General features: G+C 39.4%; 1 protein-coding gene across 2 annotated transcripts in view; it reads right to left on the reverse strand.

Annotated features, from left to right (window-relative positions):
* Positions 1-21,977, reverse strand: part of CALCRL (calcitonin receptor like receptor) — an 87,957-nt gene that overhangs the window by 17,659 nt on the left and 48,321 nt on the right. Inside the window, exons 3-9 of one of the 2 annotated variants that reach the window (XM_004763340.3) lie at positions 18,301-18,391; positions 18,045-18,133; positions 16,715-16,807; positions 13,368-13,503; positions 10,865-10,975; positions 10,644-10,756; positions 9,168-9,259 (exon numbers count right to left, since the gene is read on the reverse strand). In XM_004763340.3, coding sequence (XP_004763397.1) covers positions 9,168-9,259; positions 10,644-10,756; positions 10,865-10,975; positions 13,368-13,503; positions 16,715-16,765 — 503 coding nt within the window. In that variant the 5' untranslated portion in view covers positions 16,766-16,807; positions 18,045-18,133; positions 18,301-18,391. Of the gene's footprint in view, positions 1-9,167; positions 9,260-10,643; positions 10,757-10,864; positions 10,976-13,367; positions 13,504-15,424; positions 15,996-16,714; positions 16,808-18,044; positions 18,134-18,300; positions 18,392-21,977 lie in introns of those variants that run through there. The other variant, XM_013061871.2, reaches the window with a different exon arrangement.

A 21,977-nucleotide genomic window follows, 5' to 3' on the forward strand; every position in this document is an offset into this window, starting at 1 on the left:
GGTAGCATCCAGTCGGACACGTGCTCCAAAGAGGGTTTCGAAATGGGCCTGAGACTGCATCTGAACTATGTTAACTCCGGGCGCTATGACTTCGGGAAAGTTATTTGAAAACTCTAATCCTTAGTTTCTGCATCTGTAAAATACGGAAAACAATGGTCCTTCCTAGGACGGGCCGTCAGGTGAAGTGAGATTAATCATGTCTACTGCTCAGCATAATATCTCAACCGTGTTCAGTGAGTGTTACATAAGTGTTATTATTTTTTTTAACATAGTTATCGTACGGCTGATTTTTGTCAAGTTCTCTAAGGGTTTCCTCTCAGAAATAATAAAGTAGCATCAAGGTTCAGCTTTGTAATCTAAAACTGTCTATGATTTACGTAGCACAATGAGATAGTGAATTGCCATCTTTTTGTGACAAAACAAAAGAATTTAGCATTGGAAAGACAGTTTCCTATGATGAAGGGTGATGGATTAAGCAAACTGACTTGTTTCCCAAGGAATTTCATCCTTCCCAGAGCCATCTCCACATCACCACTTTCATTATCATACAGGCCCAGGTCTGAAAGACTTACTTATTTGAGAAACACAGAGTAAGCACATGTGGGGGGGAGGGCAAAGAGACAGAGAGAGGGACCTTCTCCAGCGACTCCCCACCGAGCCCGGAGCCCAACGCAGGGCTCCGACGTGCCATCCTGAGATCACGACTTGAGCTGAAATCAAGAGTAGGACCTTAACCAACGGTGCCACTCAGGTACCTCATACAGGCCCCAAGTATTATGAGGCTCCATATTCAAACTTCTGCCACAACATGAGCAAAACACTTGCCTTTGCTTCCCGTTTGGGTGTGAGGCAGAGATTTCCAGATGACTTTCACTCAGTCCTAGTCCTGAGCAGAACCAATGACAGAAAGAGCAAGTACAAGCAATGTAAGAACTGCCCAGGCTGCCGAGTCCTGCTTCCTGAGGCTCGCGTAGCTGGTCTAGTTTCCCAACCATGAGCCGTGTTCCCAAGACAGCACTAGCCATGTACTAGGAGGAAAGCTCGTGCCGGTGGGAACCCTGCCTAAAGAGCAGGCCGAAAGCAATCAATGTGTCAAAAGGAAATGCAGCGTGGCCACCTTCTGCCTACCGAAGGGGACACTGAGTCGACGGGTTCACCTGGTTAGGTGTGACCTAGGGTAGATACGAGCTCTACCGACGGCTCCTCCGAGGCTGCCGGCGACCCTCTTGATCAGGTTAGAGAGGACAAGAGTGCCAGCCAAGGCGGTCAGTGGAAGTCCTGATGGGAAGTGGTTGCTCCCCTACCCCTGCCTTTCGCGGCTCCTCCGGCTCCTCCGTTAAGACAGCTGATGGGTACGGGCTGCACAAGGAGCAGATGGGCACCCTTTGTGGGGTCAAACGGCCTTCTCATGTGTGAGCTGCCTGACGTGACAGCTCTCCCTGGTCTTCTAAAGGGCAGGAAACCAAGGGAAGAAATGGGCTTTCTGAATACCTGTGACTCTTACACTCCCCCAAGTTTCAGAGATAAAATTCATAGTAATAGCTGTCACCATTTATTGAACTTTTAGAATATCCCAGACACAGAGGTAAGTGCTTCACATTCATGAGGTCATATAATAACCCCTTGAAGCGTTGTTAGTAAAATGTAAGTACGTTGCTCCAGATTACAACCCTATTAAGTCATCTGCTGAATTTGAATGTTGCATTTTAAGAAAATGTAAGGTTTTTGTCTCTTTTAATATTAATTTAATCACTATAACTATTGATGCATAAGTAATCCATTGTACACTATTTCTAGATTTTGAGGAAACACCTGTGAATATCATAGATGCCATTCACATTCACGCGGCAGTGGGGGATAAACAGACAAGTTACATCAGGTAATTCCTGATAGTGCTATATGCGCTTTACGAATCATAATAGGATTACGAAATAAAGACTGTAGCCAGAGGGGAGACTCAAGATAGAGCTGAAACAGGAGAAGATAGGGGGAGAAAAGCATTGAAAAAAAAAAAATTGAGCTTAGAGTTTTTACAGGGCACAAAAAACGATGTGAGGAAAGACGTAGGCAAGACTCCACACTGTTTTTTCCCCCCTATTCTAAGATGAAGAAAATTGAGGAGCATAATTTACTAAAAGACTTTTTGGTCATAAAGCTCATACTCATTGGTGTTACATTTTAATGTTCTGGCAGCACATACTGCCCAGTCACTCCCGGGTTCTGTCTTCCCGAACTACTACAAGGACGTGGCAGGTTGGAGGACGGACTGTGGTTTCTCCTCTTCTGCAGTCCTGTCTGTGGGCACAGTCCAGCAAAATAAACTATGCCCACAAGAGTAGAAAACCCAGTTGCAACATACATTATGACTTTGAGGAGGGCAAAGGAATAGTATTTATGTTCTCTAGTTCAAATCATGAAGTTTTAATCCATTCCAATGATGATCCTTTTAACCTCAAGCAATGGATCATTTGTTTTCTTAAAAGGATTTGTCATTCTGTTCCCATGAAAATTAGTTATGCTTAAATAGCACTTATGTTTCAACTTGCTCAACAAAATCGATTACACTTATAAAGAAGTTGCATATTTATCAAAAAAGATTAACAGAAATATGTCAACTTTACCATTCAGTTATAGCTTTAAATAATAAATTTGCTGTTTAAAATAAGTCCAAAATCTTTAATTCAGTTATTCACTTTATATTTCCATACTTGGGACTCTTCACCGCAAACTGGCGACAGCGGTTACATTGAAGCGGAAGTGGTTTTGTTAGAGTAAATCCGTTAGCTCTGCCCTCTCGCCCTACTCGGCTGGGACACGAATGCGGAATTACAGTGCTGTATTACATAACCGCAGCAAGCGTTTCTGAAGAGCTTTCCGACTAAGACTTTTCAGTTCTCACCATGTTTCATTTGAGGAGGATAGACGTTTCAGCACATGGATCAAAATTCATTAATTTGGAAATAGACTGAGTACGATCTAATAAAATGTTACATGAAAAATTATGGTGAATTAACCAATATTCAATGTTAGGTTGAAGGAAGTCTGGGATGCAGAGAGGAATGAAATGTGCCTCCAAGGACGGACGCGTGCCAACGAGCTGAGAACACCCAGACGACGCCAGTAGCCCTGAGCCCTGTGATTCAGGGCCACCTGCTGATTGTTTCTGAACTCGGCCATTGTCCAACCTCTGATGGCAGATTTGCCCGGTTTTCAACAACTTATGGAAGTGAAAGTTCTAATTTGCCAGAACAAAAACATCAGGGTATGGTTTATAGAGTTGAGACTTTTTGTTCTCTATGTTGCTATGGAGGATTTCTTTGACTAGGTAGCTTTGTTTAAAATTGATTTGAAGATTGAACCACGAAGTTTTCAGGAGGAAATGTGTAGCTTAAAGAGGAAAACCATACTTGGTTCTAGTTGGAGAGATATAGGAAGAACTGGAATTGAAAGAGGCGTTCGCAGCATTGGTGGGGCGCGTTCAGACATGATCTGAGAAGAAAAGGTGAGCATGATTCACCTGTCCTGAAAAGCAGAAATATAAGCATTGAAGGGTTATTTTATTAAGGAAGCCTATCAGCTGGATAGATTTTTGTTGAATTTTATTTAAAACTATCTCAACTACCTAAACATGACATCATTGTCTATATAGTTGCAAATATGCAACGTGGCTTTGAAATTACTTGGAATCAGTGTCTAAAAGATGACAACAATTAAGATGTCAAAAATAAAAAGAACCATTGTTTCTCCATACAAGTCAGATGTTGTATGTGCTCTTTTATGTGCAAGAAGATGGAGCCCTTTATCTGGGTTGAAAGTAAGAGCCAGATTTGCTATGCTCTCCAATTTTAAACAGTAATTAAAATATAATTTATAACTAATTCTGGTAAAGTTTATTTTTTTTTTATCTGAAGGGTTGTGCTTTGTTTTTCTAAGGATCATTATGAGTAAGAGTCATTGCCTCTTAGGGCTTGGCAAATCCCAAAGCTCTGTCTGTTCCTCCCTTTCAGTCCCTTTTGTTTTTATCTCCCACTCTGATTCTTTCCTTTAATTGGCTTTAATATAAAACTGAAGTATATCTGGTAAATAGTGTTTGGAGCTCTCTGTTTCTAATTTAAAGCATGGATGAGTAGGAGACTTTTCTCTGTCTAAATAAACATGACAAACAGCACCCTACATCAATTGTTTTGTTTGGTTCTTGGTTTTTATTAGGATAGGTCAGTAACCCCGGAATAACAGACCCACAAAAAAATGTTCCCTCTACCGAAGACGAAGCAAGAGCGACTGCATTCTGGGGAATTGGGGCAAGCAGCAGAGAAGAGATACTGGTAGCTTTTCAGTACACAGTGATTTCATGTGAAACATCAGCTCCTACAGGATGCTTCCAGGTTGGTGGGAAGAAAGCTAAAATTTCTAGAGCTCTTGACTTAAGTTAACCCTTCAATTCAGCATCTTTCGAGGCAATCTGTATCTTCCTTCAGTCCAGCTACAGAGTACCCTATATCGTTTTATACAGAGCCTCCTCCTGATTGGAATTTTAAGGAGTCGTGCTCTAGTTCCTTTCTTTGTTGATGGAGACAACAAAGGCCAAACTCAAGGGACTTGTCCAAGGTCATAGGTAAGTCATGGAAAAGTCAGTCTTAGAAATAAGCTTCCAAGTCGCTCCATGTCTTTCATTCCTTAAAAATGTATCAAAAACCTACTATGAGCAAAGCCTTAGGCTAAGCCCTGGAATGTGTTTAAAAAACGGAAATCAGAGATGATTTGTGCTGCCATGGAACTGACTTTGTGATGTTCTTTCCAGTTCTTTCCATCACTTGCTGGTCGTGGACGGTTGTTTTCAGTAGACGGCATCTTCGACTGTTGTGGTAGATGGCTTTGAGGAGTATGTAGTAGAAATAAGTGTCTTAGAATCAAAGGTTACAGATTCATCACTATGGTTTCAAGTACTGAATAAGCCAGAGGGTATCTTATGGGCATAAAGAGCTTTATTATTTTTGACTAGTTTAATGAAACACAATTTTCTGATATATTAAGAACTTTAATAAAATTTTTCATTCACTGTTTACTTATTTTCCTAGGTGAAAATTATAACAATTTTTTTATAAATTGTGTTTTTTAATTTTGTTTTTTAAAGTGCCCACTGGTATTGTGCACCTGGCAGGGATGAATATTTACATACAAATATTTTAACGGACTAAGAGTGATAACTATACCAGTAATAGACATTTCCAAGTTAGACATTCCACTTGACACTGAATATTTACTATGTTAGTCTTCATGCTGAATCTATGACATAAATACTGATAGAATAAGATGTGAGGGGCATCTGGGTGAGTCAGTCATTAAGTGTCTGCCTTCAGCTCAGGTCATGATCTCAGGGTCCTGGGATCGAGCCCCACATCGGGCTCTCTGCTCAGTGGGGAGCCTGCTTCCTCCTCTCTGTCTGCCTGCCTCTCTGCCTGCTTGTGATCTCTGTGATTTTAAAAATCTTAAAAAAAAAATAAGAAGTTAAAAAAAGAATAAGATGGGAAATTCAGGATTACAGAAATGAAAGAACTTGCCGCACAGCAGGTGAAAGACAGAGGTGGTATCTGTCAGATGTGTCCAGAGAACACCCTTAACACCCCGTGAGTCAGGGTGTCCAGACATATAAAAAAACACTTCAGATGTTATATGTAGGTCTTAACTTGAAGAGGGTTTTTCATGTTTTATATAAAGCCTGAGCATGTATAATAAAAATTAATTTGTAGTTTTACTTCTTTCTGTCCAAGTGTTCCATTTATAAAAGATAATTAAAGTCAAATAAAATTACTAAAAAGCAGAAAAAAAACAGAGGTTGGGAGGAAGTATGGATAATTTAGTTAACAACTTAGAACACAAAGAAAATTAGGTGTTGGACTAGGTAATCTCTTCATTCTATATTTCTCAAGACTATAGTTTGTCTTTGAATAAGGAGTGAATTCTTTTCCTGAGGTTAGAAATAGTTAAAACTTGTCATTTTTTCCCCAAGATTTGTGAGATAGTGTTAAACAATTCTTATTATTTCTATTTTATGATTTTAGGATAGAGGTTATCCTTATATTCAGTCATAGTTGTAAGAGCTTTCATATTTAAAAAACTTAGCTAATATTAGTTACATTTAAATTCATTCTCTCAGTGTGTTTGTATGGTACGGTATGGTCTGGTAGGTATGTAATTTTCATGAACTAAAAATCTGACCTCTACGAGTATTGCATAAATTTAATAGCAATTAATTATTTAGTTCTAAGAGCCAAGAGTGTCATATTTTCAAATTTAGGCAGTTTGTATTTTTTATTTTTTAAGATTTATTTATTTATTTGACAGAGAGATAGAGACTACAAGCAGGCAGAGCAGCAGGAAAAGGAAGAGGGAGAAGCAGACTCCCCACTGAGTAGGGAGTCCAATGAGGGGCTTGGTCCCAGGACCCCGGGATCATGATCTGGGCCAAAGGCAGCTGCTTAACCCACTGAGCCACCCAGGGGCCCCCTAGACAGTTTGTATTTTTAAATTGTAAAGATTCTGTCTTCATGAATGAGAAAAGAAATGAACTATATATTTTTGAAACTGTTTATTATACTAAATAAGAATTTGAAATTTTAATTTCATTTTGAGTATACAAAGTCATTATTAACTAATTTTCATTGCCCTATTTTACCAATAAGTGTGTTAGCTTCAGCAGCATTGCTTCACTTTGTCAATTAGCATGAGTTATATAGCACTATGGACCAGAGAACTTCATTTAAAAATTATCCCTTTGGGTGCCTGGGTGGCTTAGTTGGTTAAGCATCTGCCTTCAGCTGAGGTCATGATCCCAGGGTCCTGGGGGCTCCCTGCTCAGCAGGGAGCCTGCTTCTCCCTCTCCCTCTGCCCCTCCCCCTGCTCATGCTCTCTCTCTCTCTCAAATAAATAATTGAAATCTTTTTTTAAAAATTTTAAATAAAAAATAAATAAAAATTATTACCTTGAAAAATGTTTTTTTTTGTTTTTTAGAACAGACGTTTTTAATTTATTATAGAATCATAAAGTTTTCTTACTCCAAAGACAGTGTTCAATTAAAAAATATTGTTTAAGGAGAAAATATATTGAAGAGTGAAGTCATGAAGTTGTATTAAGCTATATATAAGCAACTGATATGATGTAACAGATTTGTTTTCAGTAAGAACCTTTTGATAACTTGTTGCAAAATATGGTACAGTAAATTAAATTCCTTACCCTAAAGATACAAATGTAGTGATCCGAAGGGGCAGGTGCACCCGAATGTTTATAGCAGCAACGTCCACAATAGCCAAACTATGGAAAGAACCTAGATGTCCATCAACAGATGAATGGATCAAGAAGATGTGGTATAGATACACAATGGAGTACTATGCAGCCATCAAAAGAAATGAAATCTTGCCATTTGCGACAACATGGATGGAACTAGAGCGTATCATGCTTAGCGAAATAAGTCAAGCAGAGAAAGACAACTATCATATGATCTCCCTGATATGAGGAAGTGGAGAGGCTACGTGGGGGGTTAAGTGGGTACGAGAAGAATAAATAAAAGAAAATGGGATTGGGAGGGAGACAAACCATAAGTGACTCTTAATCTCACAAAACAAACTGAGGGTTGCTGGGGGGAGGGGGCTTGGGAGAAGGGGGTGGGATTATGGACATTGGGGAGGGTATGTGCTTTGGTGAGTGCTGTGAAGTGTGTAAACCTGGTGATTCACAGACCTGTACCCCTGGGGATAAAAATATATGTTTATAAAAAATAAAAAACTATATAAAAAAATTTAAAAAAAAACATAAAAATAAAATGGAAATAAAACAAGTAAAAAAAAATGTCAATCTTAAATTTTTAAATAAAAGCAAGTGAACAATCAAAAAAAAAAAAAGAAATGTTTTCTGTACTTTAGGATAAAAATTCTTTTCAACTGACTTTGATACATTTTTACATAATTTACTAAAGAAAACAAGTCAAATATAAAAGTGTACACAGATGTTTAATTAGCTTTATTCAGAGGGGAGTTTTTTAAAGTCATTTTCTAATGGTGCCTAGATAATGTTCTAAATCAAAAGTGCCATTAAAAAGTATCTATGAGGATTCCTCAAAGTAACTGATCTTGAAGATTTTTTAAAAGGTACAGGTTTCCAAAAACAGCAATTCTGATACAATCTCTAGATCCCGTGATTTTGAAGTCATGAGAGACCATGGCTGGTCATATATTATTCAATATACTCTAAATATCTGACTGACTGTGGGCCAGAAGCTGGTGTTCTAGTTACACACGTAGCTAACATCCGGCTGCCTGGTATCTGACGTGCACTACTCCAGCTGGTCTGAAGCTGCTCGTGCGGCAAGACTGTTGTTGAAGAAGAAAAGTGCAGAAGGAGGAGTTGGACGTAGAGGAAAGACAGTGACAGGGTCATGCGGATGCACGGGGACACAGCCACGCACTCGTCACACTGCATTCTGTAATCACCGGTGGCGATCAAAATTACGAAAACCATGCGTAAAACATGGTATTTGCATTTTGGAATCTCTTTCCCATCAATTTAAAACATAACCTGTTGATTGGTTAAACTAAGAAATGGGAGCTGACTCTCCCTCTCAAAAGAAGGAAATAAATTTCGAATAAAATTCAAAATGCAAGCTAACTATACAAACGATGACGTCCCAAACGAGGAAAAGTAATCCAACCATAACAGACTTAGATCATTAGATTTAATAATATGTATTAAATCCCGCTGCCATTATTTGCACAAAATGCCAGTTTCTGTAATGGACCATGTATACTAACACAGAACTTGACCTAGAAGTTGAAAATTCAATTAAGATGTCCTATAATATTGGACAGTCACTAAAATAAATACAGATAGATTCACATACAAAATTGACCTAATTTTGGCTCTCTTCTCACTACCTGACTTTATTCTTATCTACTAATTTTGTACAGTTGGGCTTCAGATTTCATCAGTCTCTGCTCTATATATTTTACAAAGCCAAGTTCAATATATTTCAAATTGTTTTAGACATTCAATTTATTTTAAATGTTATGTCACCTATATTTCATACATTTTATCAGAACGTGATGGAAACACGCACATGGCCCCGCATTCACCAATGACAACTGGTCAACTTGGAAGTATGTTAATGTACTTACTTGAAATAGAAGAATATGGCAAGCGAGATAAGCAGTGAGGCGATGGACAGTCCGTGTCCGATGATCGTCAGGTAGAACAGGTTCAGCGCGGTCTGTAAGTCGTACGAACAACAGCACGAGTGAGGGCCGTGTCAGTACTATGACCTCCCTGTGCAAAACTGAGCTCCATAGAGTAAACTGTGTTTTTGAGAATATGTGCTCTGAGAGCCTCGCCATCTGGCGTGTATTAGACGTGTGAGTACGTCTGGAGTGAAGGATAGATATGCGAATCTATCGAGTGACATCAAAACTTACAAATTGTGTGCCCTTTTTATTTAAGAAATTGAAGTCATATGAGAGGCAGGAATAGTTTTATAGATCTAGGTTGTGTAATATAAGAAACTAGCATTTTATGTTTTGAAAGATATTGGCAATTTCCACTCTATCACTTTGTGCACATTGAATCAAATGCTCTGTAGTTATTTTTGTGTGTTTCGTTTAGATAGAACTTTCTTTATTACTGGATTTTTCTTTTTCCTTTGACTATTTGAGACTCCAAGACAAATCTCAATATAGTAATTATAGGAGCTTCTGATACGAACGTACAAATACATTCTTTTGCATGATTTTGACTTTTCCTCTGATTTTTTAATTTTTCTATATTCCATCTATTTGTAACTTATTATTGTATTGTGTATTTTTATAATTCCTTTAAACCCTTCTCTGAGTCAACAAAGAATCCATGATTTATAGTTATACTGGTAGCGGACAGTTATCAAATGCTCAATCTGTGCTGTAGTTTTCTAAGGTTTTTCCTTGTATTAAGTCAATCCATACCGAATTTTGAGCGAGTTTACTGTCATCTTCATTGCATACTACAGGGAGCAGAGGCTGAGAGCGGTCATCATTCGCCTGACGTCCTCGGGCTGCTCAAGGGCAGCAGCAGGGAATCTGATCGAGGACCGGGCCTCAGTCCCTGACCAGCTCGTCCGTGTCCCCCATGAGCACATACGTGCAGGCACCTCCGCCAGAGCTTCACGGTGACAGACCGTGACTAGCCTTGACTTTGCGTGTGGTGCTGAGTGAGAACGTGGGAAGGCCCTGGAACCCGGGGGCAGGACAGCCTGCCGTCAAGGGGCAGAGAGGGCTGTTCAGACCCTGCTGGGCTGCCTTGTCCCCTTGAGCACAATTCCTGAACTTAACTCCCAAAATTCCCACCACTGAAAGGGTCCCTTTTCTTAAGCTTCCAAAGTCCGCTTTCTGGGGGAAATCTGAAACTCCAGGACTGACACAGGTGACCCCTGTCACCTAACGGGGTTACTTCCTCCTCATCATGACGGAAGGAACGATTATTTCCACAAAGACTTTTCTCCACTGTTTTTCTCCAAGTGTATTATGACCATCGAGCAGAACACAAAGTAAATGTCCTCCAGTCTGTACCAGCAGCTAACGTTTTAAGCAGTGTGGACCACGTGTCGGTTTATGCCCATTCCGCACCTTCACTTTCTCGTGTGTGTTCACGTTGCACTGGGTGTAGTTGGTCCACGTCCGGTTGCTCAGTGGGTGTCTGAACCAGTTTCCGTCTTGGTCACAGATTTTTGTAACTTTTTCTTTATAATTAAAAAGAAAAGAAGTAGACAGTAATTTAGTTAACTTGGGGCTTATTTAATTTTCTTTAATTAACGTAAGCGGATCTGTAGATAAATTTCTGCTTTTACCTGATGGGTCAAAGTCCTGAAAGTAATCGGGGCAGTGCTGTATGGACTCGGTTCCAGCGGCGACGTCGTTCCAACACAACCACCCGTCCCAGGTTCTGTTGCAGTAAATGCCTGGAGGGGGAGGAAACGTCAGCGGTTGCTAGAGCTTCTAGTTGCCCCTGCAGACATCCAAATCCTCCTGGTGGGTTAACCGACGGGAAATACCGACTGAACATGAAGACGACATATACAATCTGTAGCTATTCCTCAAACTTTTCACTGAGTAACTATTGGAAAAACTGCTAAATTCAACTCAGAAATATCTGAGTATATTTAAAAGTTTAACTTTAATTCCAATTCTCAAAGGCAGCTCTTCACTCAATAAATCGAGTGGTCTTTGCTAGTTGTCCTTAACCATAAAGGTAGTAGTTACTTAGTGTCTCTACACTTAATTTTTTTTTTTTTAATGGGAAATTGGAAAATGTGTTATCACAGAAACTGTGTTCCTAAGGCAAGGTGTTAGTATTTTCTGGAAAAAAAAAAAAGAATACTCCAACGTTTCCCATTCCACTACATTGACCCTAACAGATATTTGGACCTTTCCACCAAATTCTAGCTCTTACTTGCCTTCCTTTACTTTTCAAACGAGTGGAGTGTCTAACATTCTCACAATTTTCTTTTATCACCCTATTACATGGAAAAAAAAATTTTAAAGGCATGAAGAGATGGCCAGCTTCCAAAGTTATAACAGTCTATAATCAAAGAAAATAATTTTCCACCTCGTCAGGCAAGCACTCGTAGATAAAAGCCCGAATGTTGTATGAGATGTTTATTATTTTAACAGATTTGTGCCACAATTTCGGAAAAATTCTATTGGCCTGAAAGTATAAATAATTCTGATTAAAACAAAACTCAGATTGTCTCCTTTTTTTCTCCTTTGATTTTTCAAACACTTATTCATATAGTCTGCATTCATAAGTTACTGAATAAAATACATCTGGAGGCCCATCAGAGAAGAATTCCCTGATAGAAAGCATCTCAAATAAGTCTTATCACTGATCCAAAGATTCTATTTAATTAATGGCCACACTGGTATCACAAAATTGTCTCATAAAGATTACCCTGTTGTTCAACAATTAGATTTGAAGCTGCTTTTACATATATCTACGTGATCTGGAAGGGGTCCGTTCAATCACTTTGAACTTACAACACTTGGATTTTAATGGAATAAAGCGAGAAGCCAGAGGGATTAACACAGAATTTGTATAATTCGCGTACTTGATGATTTAACCCAGATATTTTGTCATTGTCTCTATATTTCAAAGATATTTTTAACTGGATAAATTTCTCATAATAGGGCGCCTGGGTGGCTCAGTGGGTTAAACCTCTGCCTTCGGCTCAGGTCATGATCTCAGGGTCCTGGGATCGAGTCCCGCATCGGGCTCTCTGCTCAGCGGGGAGCCTGCTTCCCCCTCTCTCTCTCTGCCTGCCTCTCTGCCTGCCTGTGATCTCTGTCAAATAAATAAATAAAATCTTTGAAAAAAAATGTTTGGATGGATATATCTAAATAGTTCTCCAAAGATAAACAAACTACATTGTTCATTAACATTCTTCATCAAGAAGAATTTTTCATTAAGATTGTAAAAGTTGCCCAGTATGGGAAAATCACCTTTTTCCTCACAAACAAGTTCGTTCTGTCAATTACAAATATCAATAATAAACTACTTTCAACATTTTGTTTATATAAGAAACATTACATATTATACCATCAAATCTTTCCCTCTAAATTTTAAGATCTTTGTTTCCACTGATAATTTAGAAATAGTGAAAGTCTTTACATTTTTGATATGTTTCATTGTGAGTTTTGCATTTTATATTTGGAAGATATACCCTGTCTTTATGGTTGCCAGATAAAATATAGAGCCTGGTTTTGTTTTTGATTTTTTAGTTTGTTTTTGTTAAATCTGGCAACTCTGTCTGTGCCACTCATCTGTGTATCTTAAGAATCTAGGCAAACATCTGGCATTTCGCAGTCCCTCAGTAATGTAACCAAAATATCTAAAGAATATCTTAATAGAAACAGAAGCACTTAGAGTGTATTAGCATTGCTACAAATATATTATGTAAAGCACATGCTATACAAAAAAAGGTTATAATTTTGTTGTGCCGACTCCTATCAAGCAGGTTGTGAAAAAAAGAAATACAAATTACATAAACTGAAGATCGATGGCCACTGATTTAGTTCAAGATGCACATTTGATATTTTAAATATCTTTGTACCATAAAAGCTCTTACTAAAAATGTTTCTGTTACACATATTTCTTAGTAGAATTTTTTAAAAGAAGCAAGATAAAGTCTGTCATAAAATGTTCATGTATTATTGAGAATGCACACATGCCAGGAAAGCTAACAACGAATCCATTTTTAGTAAGGGACCTAAAGAACCCATAAATGATGTAATGGAGTAGTTTTCTTTTAAAAATACATCAAGCACATTTAAAATTAAAAAGTTTATCATGTTTACCTTCTGTTTGTTGAATCGGGTCTTGCATAATTTTTTGGTAACATTCATATTGAGCTGTCATGATTTTATTTCTAGTATAGAAACCGAACTGACTTAAGCCATCAGTGTTCTCCTCTGATTCTGCCATGTCAAGAATCTAAGGGATTAAAGAAAACAAAACAAAAAACTTCAGAACTGTGAGAATGTCCGTCAGAGGCAGTCTGTCCCACAGAAAGCAGCTACGTGGTCATCTGGCTCCGGGGAATCCCTGATCTGAAGTGTTTGCCCCACCATGGTTAGTTTCATGTGCCCCAAACTAAACCGCTGCCAGAGGCAGCTCTGGAAGTGTGGTCCACGGACGGCTCTCCGAAGCCTGCGGGAGCCGGCCCGGGACATGCACTCGGGAATACGGACGGAGCTGTGGTCCAGGTCCTTCCCTGCGTGTTCTCCGGCTCCGAGAATACAGGCAAGATCTGTAAGGCCCGAGCCCCGAGCTTTCTTACTGTCCAGTGGAGTAAGTCAGTGCAGGATGACAGAGGGCAGTATCGGACGCGCGGCAAATATTCAACATCGTCTCACCGTCATATTTTGACAATGTTCATCTATGGTGTGGGCAAACGGGATTCTCATTGTCTGCACATCAGCAAGCGCTTTTGGACAAGGCATAGATTTATGATCTTCCAACTCAGAAGCACTATTCTAGGCTTCACTTCAGTTTTAGTATCTATATGACTTGTTTCTGTTCTGTAATATGAAGCCTGTACAGCCTGTCTTCGACCTTATTTCTTCTTTACTTTTCCATTATTTCTACCAATTTCCCTAAGTGGTAATTTTCTACTTTTATTTCGTCACCTTTTTCTTTTATTCTATTTAAATTCAACTACGCAACATACAGTACATCTTTAGTTTTGGATGTAGTGTTCATTGATTCCGGAGCTGCACGTAACACCAGGCTCATCACATCGCGCGCCCCGTGAATGGCCCTCGCCCAGTTACCCCGTCGCTCCACCCGCCTCCCCTCAGTTTGTTTCCGGGACTCTCGAGGTTTGTCTTCCTCTCTGATTCTTCCCAATCAGTTGTCCCTCCTGCCCCTAGTCCTCTACCCTATTCTTCACATCCACGTAATAGGAAAGCCGTATGATAATTTCCTGTCTCTGATTGACTCATTTCATTTAGCATAATACCCTCGAGGTCCATCCACATCGATGTGAATGGTGGGTATTCATCCTTTTGGATGGCTGGGTAATATTCCACTGGATACACGAACCATTTCTTCTTTATCCATTCATCTGTTGAAGGACATCTTGGCTCCGTCCACACTTTGGCGACTGTGGCCATTGCTGCTATAAACATTGGGGTACAGATAACCCTTCTTTTCACGACATCTGTATCTTTGGGGTAAATACCCAGGAGTGCAATTGCAGGGTCATAGGGAAGTTCTATTTTTAATTTCTTGAGGAATCTCCACACTGTTCTCCAAAGTGGCTGCACCAACGTGCATTCCCACCAACAGTGTAACAGGGTTCCCCTTTCTCCACATGCTCTCCAACACATGTTGTTTCCTGTCCTGTTCATTTTAGCTGTTCTGACTGGTATAAGTTGGTATCTCATTGTGGGTTTGATCTGTATTTCCCTTGTCCCCTTACTCTTGATTCTCTGTTCCCTAGCCCAAAGTTGTATTTAATAAAGTCTAAATAGAAATATTCCCTCAGTGTGTGGCACCACTTAATTTCACTATCGCCCCCACCATGTAACACGCGCACTCTCTCTCTCACTCTGTGATTAGCTTAATTTCCTAAGAAAGATTTATGCAGTAGTTTGCTGAAAAAGCAAGCAACATAAATTTACAGCATTAAGAAAATTAATATTTTTCTCCCATTCTCAGGAAGTTTATGAGATTGAATAAAATCAGCATTTTTATTCTTAAAAACTCAGATTTGCAAAAAAAAAAAAAAAAAACCCCTCAGATTTGCACACTGAATTCAAGAAAAATGGTCACAATCCTTAAGTTACAGTAATCAGCCTGGTAATCTGATACAGTCCCCTGCAGTCAGGCAGGGTTGGCAGGTGCAGCTCACCTGCACCCTCCGCGGCGGAAGCAGGCTGAGGGAACAGGCGTCCTGCTCTTGCATTCCAGCCTGTTTACCTAAGATAACATCGGGACGAGCAGGGTTTGGACGGCTCCTGGACTGGAGAATGTTTTCAAATTCAAATGCTGACAGGAATGTAGTCTTGCTTTTTTCCGTTTAGGTTTTCTGTATTTTTCTTGAGTCTCTCTGTTTGAATCTTTTTATGGGGTTGCTTGAAAACAGCACAGGAAAGTTATTCACTGGCACAACATCAGATGAGATTGCATCCTGTTTCTGATGCGTGTAGTGAGATAAGAGAACCGTCACTGTCTTCACGTGGACGGAGGAAACCGTAAACAAGACACTTGTGTGACTGAAGACAACACGGTGTGTATGAAAGACTGTGACCTCCAGCACATGGTGTGTATGAAGGACTGTGACCTCCAGCACAGCGGCAGGTCGGTCGCTTCCCTCCACCTCTAGCCTCCTTCCCTGCAGATGCCCGCAGGGGTGTGCAGGGGTGTGCAGGGGCGTGCAGGGGTGTGCAGGGGTGCAGCCACGCAGACACACCTGCTCCAAGCTTACATCAGGGCCTGTCAGGAAACAGACACTAAATACTTGAGCGAATGGATCAGGAAACTAATTTAAAAGCAGGGCACGGTTCCGGTGAGTGTGAACTAACCCGCGGGCAGAATGAGAGAAAAACCAATGGGTTGGAATCCGCTTTGAAGATGGATCTAACTGGGCCGCCTGGGGGGTTCAGTGGGGTGAGCCTCTGCCTTCGGCTCAGGTCATGACCTCAGGGTCCTGGGATCGAGTCCCGCATCGGGCTCTCTGCTCGGCGAGGAGCCTGCTTCCCCCTCTCTCTCTGCCTGTCTCTCTGCCTGCTTGTGATCCCTGTCTGTCAAATAAATAAATAAAATATTAAATAAATAAATAAATAACTACAATAGATCTAACTCAGAATCAGCAGGTCTGGCTGAAAATATCTGACCTACTACGTGCGACTACCCTTCGGAGCCCCCTCATTCGTGGGCCAAACCGCCGTCTCTTCAGTCTGTCACCGACCTCCCCCTCACCTCCCACCTCTGCCTCCCGTCGTGGCTCCCCTTGATTTAACCTGAACGCATGCACTGAAAGAAAATAAAATATTGCTTTGTTGATTAAAATGTACTTGACTTATGCATCCAAGAACTGCATGTCATTCTGTTGTTATGAATCCTTATTAATTAAAGGTAAATTGGAAGTTAAAACAAATCATCATAAATAGGGATTTACATTAGAGGAATTTATACCTACCATAAAGAAAGGCAAGACTAGCAGTAAATACCGGATACCCTTTTTCTCCATCACTGAAGCCAGAATGAAGTTTGCTACACAACGTAAGTCAAACTGCAACCGAGATGAAAGAAATAAAATTCATCAGTATTTATAAAATACAGGTGGCACTCAATGATAAAATTTTAAAACTATATAATAATTTTGCTTTAAGGATTTGATCGATAGTTTATATATTACAGATGTTAAGAGCATTGGGTGCTTGGGTGGCTCAGTCAGTTAAGCATCTGCTTTTGGGTTAGGTCATGACCCCGGGGTCCTCAGATCCTGCCCTCACCAGGCTCCCCTCTGCCCCTCCCCTGTTTGTGTGCACGCACACACTCTCTCTCTCTCTGAAATGAATAAATAAAGAGCATTATGGCTTAAAATACTAAAGAGCCTAAATACATTTTAGTCTTACAAACAGAAAATCTTCTTCCATATGTATTTTTAAGAAATTAGAAAACGTCTTGCTTTCTTTGCCCTTACCAAAATTGGAATAAAATGATTAAAGTATCAAAATAAAGAGCTTCACAAGAATATAGAAACACAAAATTTGATAATATATCTTACTATAAAGCTCACCTTTATTTCCTATAAATAATTAACCTCATTTTTAATTTTCCAACTCTTCAATAATTTAAGGGGAAAATTGTTAATCAGGACAATTTCGTGAGAATTAACAACCATGTGTCACAAACATGGTCTTATAACGTAATAGAAAATTCATCTTTAATCAGGAAATCAAAGATTTCCCTATCTATGTTATTCCCCATCTATGTTATTAAAATAAAGTTATAGGAAATGGGCAATACTACATAAAGTATTTCTGTTAAATATTTCTGATGGTAGACACAATTCTGAACTAACGAAAATGGCCTCTAAAACAATACCCCTAACTTATTAATTCTTAGAAACAAACATTGCTGGGCTTGCTTCTCACTATAAGGTCCATGAGCAACCTACTTTGACAGGACTTTTATGATAGAAGTTATCATGATGTAGTCATAATATAATATTTATTTAACTGAACGTGGAAGCAGTATATTTCAAGGCAAGGGAGATTTAAGAAATCCAATCAATAGATATTTGCCAGAAAACCATGAATTTACACTTTATTGCTAAAAAATTTGTCATGATTTTTATTACAGGGCCAATGTTAGAGTAAGACTTTAAAAATCATTTCCATAATAATATTTCCATAAAATCATTTCCAATAATAATATTAATTATTTTCATTATCCCTTGCACCAGGAGCACGTGTTTCTAGAGCACAGACTCTATTCATTGTTTACCCTCACCAAGGACTCACCTAGACACAGCTTTTCGTCTTAACTGTAGCAAACTTCCAAATAACGTTTTCTCTTCTATCAGCTATACTGGTTTTTATTATTAGTTGATCTTAAAAAAACAAATCAGGAGGCATTGTATTAATTTCAATATTAAAAAACATGTTGTAACAGAAGGAAAACAATGAATCAAAGTTTTTGTAATTTAGTAATGAATGCGTTGATATTTTAGTTTTTATTACATTTTACCCTGAGAAAATCTAATTTTCTAATACTTACATACACAGCTGTCTCCAGACTCAAATTACATTTTCCCTCGGATCATATTGGACATTGTCCTGAAGAATCCCTTAAATCCAAGGGTCATGACCTGAAATATTGATTGATGTAATAATTTAATGTTATTTCAAGGAGACAATAAAATTTCCACGGTAAATTGAAATTTTCAAAGAAAATACCACCATTAAAATATTTTTATTAAGCTATTCCAATTTTTAAAAACCTCTTTTGCTTACAATATATTTGAGTTTTTTCACAAATATTTGTTGTTTTCATTATACAGAGAAAGTTAAATTAATTTCCATTCATCCAAGATAGCTAAGATACTGAAATTTTAAGTTAAACTAGTTTATTTTTTCTTTGAATGACTTTCTTTAATAACGTGTTAGGATGTGTTAATAGTCTTGGTGACATACACCCATTTCTTTGGCTGGTATGGTTTCTCAAAGCCAGGAACCATATCTGCTCACTCCATGTATCTTTGGTGACTGGCGGTTAATTTACATTTGCTATACAAATAAATGAGTGAATGAATAAAAAAAGTAAACCAAAATTTACTTTAGGATTTTAAACTTAGAATCAAGAAAAATAATCATAAATTTTAAATAACTGCCATTTCTTCTATTAGAAGGTTTTTGATAGTGTTGGAATCTATAAATTAGGGGAAATAACAATAAAAATTAGGGGGAAAAAGGTCTTATATAAGCATTTTTACTTTCTTAAAAAGCAGTGTGCTGAAAACTATTTTTCAAGGTCTGTGACTGGGTATTGAATAAACGGTAGTCTGCTCTACTGACTGTGGAAGTCTTTATAAGGTGAAGCCCAACTTAAAGCATTGGTAATTCACAGTTCTTTGTATAGGGATGTATGGGATCCAGAAATACACCAATAAGAATGTCCAGAAGTATTATTCTATTTGGAAGTTTTTCAGTTTTTTATGAAACATGGCTTTGATGATTTACACGTGAGTCAGGATTAAACGAACTATAATACAGGCCTAGGCTCAAAAAAGTGCTTCAGAACCATGTTTGGAGTTTTGCCAAACCCTGTATGTTTGAAAAAAAACATTTCACCCGACACCTGTAGGTGTTCGCATGGCTTATCTAATCTGGGAGTTCCAAAAAGTATGTCAGTAAAAAACCTCTCTGTGTTTACTGGATTACTCTGGCCCCGCAATTTAAGAAGATTTTATTCGTTTCAGGAAATATTTCCCAACGAAGCTATTGTGCTTTCGTAGCTTGCCTCTTCACCCCGTTCCTTCGTGATCTGGAGAAGGTCTTACCCGTCACAAGGTGGGTTTTTGCTGTGTGGACACGTGCAGCACCGAGTCAGGGCTGTCTGCAGCCCGGTGTCATTGAGGACCAGCCCAGGTTTAGGCGGCCGTGCCCAGACCCGTGCTGGCCCCTGTGCTCCATGACATCCAACGATGACCCTTTCACTGGTCATCCCGCTCCTGTGAGTCACCCCTGACAAACGACTGACCATCTTTCCTTGCGGCAGACCCACGTCTGAGGGGCAGTGACAGAGCCATCACCACATTCCCCAAACGTTCCCAAGGTCAGTAACGGAGGCCTGTGCCTGGGTGTGCAGCTACCACCGCTGAGGACACGCCTGAAGATGGTTTAGACCCCATGTCTGGCCTGCAGAAGCCATGGCCCGGCCGTCCCCAGAGCGTGTGACTGCACCTAGCTGTGTCCTCACTTTAACTCCGTGGTTCTTTGTTGCGACCTCTAGTATGTTCCTGCAGCAAGGGCCCCTCTCTTCTCTAGCTTATTCCACATCCATCTTTGCTAAAATATCTTTGACGCTAACTGACCAAAGCTCGCAGACAAATCATGGTAAATGTCTTCCAGATCTTGTTAAATAATCGACTGACAGCCGAGTGCGTGTGTCTCCGGAGACGCAGTAGTTCCCATTAAGAGAGGAAGGAGGCCATGAGGGTCACTTACATGACTAAATCTGCCTGTGGCTTTTCCCAAGTGTCCTCAGATTTGTTTAGTAGGAGAAGGGCTTGTTCAAACTAAGAAAGCTCTCATTTAAACTCTGAAGTGCACCGGCGCTCCCAGTCCTTACGGGCCTTTGCTCTAACCGCGAGCCTCACGGAACCTGGCGGTACCGTTGTATTTCCACGTCTCAAAATTAAAGTGGAAGTTTTGGTTCTATTACTAGAAACAAAATAATTTTCTTTACTGTACACATGGAATAAAATAGTAGTTCATTCCTAAATTGTCTTTATTTTTTGGCCAAAGAATCACCAACATAAAGTAAAAATGATTTATTTCATCATAGAACTTTGAAGATGAAGAATATTGTAAAACCTCAAAGAACTTTTGAAATACAGCTTCCTCGTCTCTCAGGACTTACGTAACCTCATTCTGGTTTCATTTCCTAAGATACCACTGAACTGTGCTAAGACGTTTTTCATGGATCTCTATTTCCAAGTCCAAAACTTCCAACCAATCATTTTGCTTGCTTCAGTGTAAAAGCATGTTTTATTCTGCATAAAAAATCACAACTCAGTGTGACTTAATCAGTACTAAGTTATCAGAACACAAAAACCTAAATCCTATCAATGCATAGCAGTACATGGCAAACCTGCTTCTTATTTTCTAAAAATTGTATTATTCCTGTACACACTTTTTATTAATGTGCTTTTCTTTGTAACAGTTCTTAGTTTTAGTTGAGTTACCTAACCCTGATACTAAAAGTGTATGTTTGCTCCACGATTGAGGAAAACAAAACCAAACAACTCCCCCCCCCTCCATTTCCCAAATATCTTGGATTTCGGGGGCCTCTGGCACGTTTTCTTCCCCTTACTTATCCCGTCACTACAAAGTGGGCTCACAGGGGCACGAATCTCATGTACCTCATTTGAGGATTTTCTATTTAGTGCATGCCTTTCCCCTATAGCATATTCAACACATATATTTCTATTCTTTAATTTGAATTCAATTAATTAGCATATAGTGCAGCATTCAGCGACCCATCCCACAATCCTCAGTTGGTGTCCTACGATCAAGAGTCTCCTACGGTTCGTCTCCTGCTACCTTTCTGAATCAAAACAGGGAACAAGCCCTCCTCCAACCCAGTCCTCCACACCTGGAAGCAGATGGAAGCTTCTGCCGTACACTGTGTGAGAGATTGTGCCACTGAGGAAAAGTGTCAAAGTGTGAGATCAGGGCTACCTTCTATTTTCTCCTCACTGCCTTTGTGTTTTTGTTTTGGTCAAAACCTAAGTGTTTCTGCTAGAATTATCCTTGCAAATTACTGTCTTTACTTTCAACGAACTCTTTAAGAAATATATACAGTACAAGGTTTTAAGTGACTATCCCCATTCTGGCCTATAATGTCCTTAACACTTTCAATACATGAAGCAGTAAGAAAATTAAAATGTGAGGACCTCTTCCTAAATATCTGTTACTGATGTAAGAAACTCAAATATAAGGTTTTTTTTTAAAAAAATAGTATCACTTGGGGCTTCCATAGTTTTCAGAACCGAGTCACTGACGGAGCATAGAGCTCCACAGGGTTTTGTTTGTTTGTTTGTCTGTCTGTCTGTCTGTCTGCTCCTCAGACTGTGGGCTCGCGGGTCATCTGCATGAGAATCGCTATGAGAACGTCGCTGACCACGTTAGAAATTGTAGGCCGCACAGCGATCCCTCTGCATCAGGATCTTT

Source organism: Mustela putorius, unplaced genomic scaffold (genome assembly GCF_011764305.1).
Source record: "Mustela putorius furo isolate JIRA1106 unplaced genomic scaffold, ASM1176430v1.1 tig00000992_pilon_pilon_pilon, whole genome shotgun sequence".
Classification (NCBI taxonomy): Eukaryota; Metazoa; Chordata; class Mammalia; order Carnivora; family Mustelidae; genus Mustela; species Mustela putorius.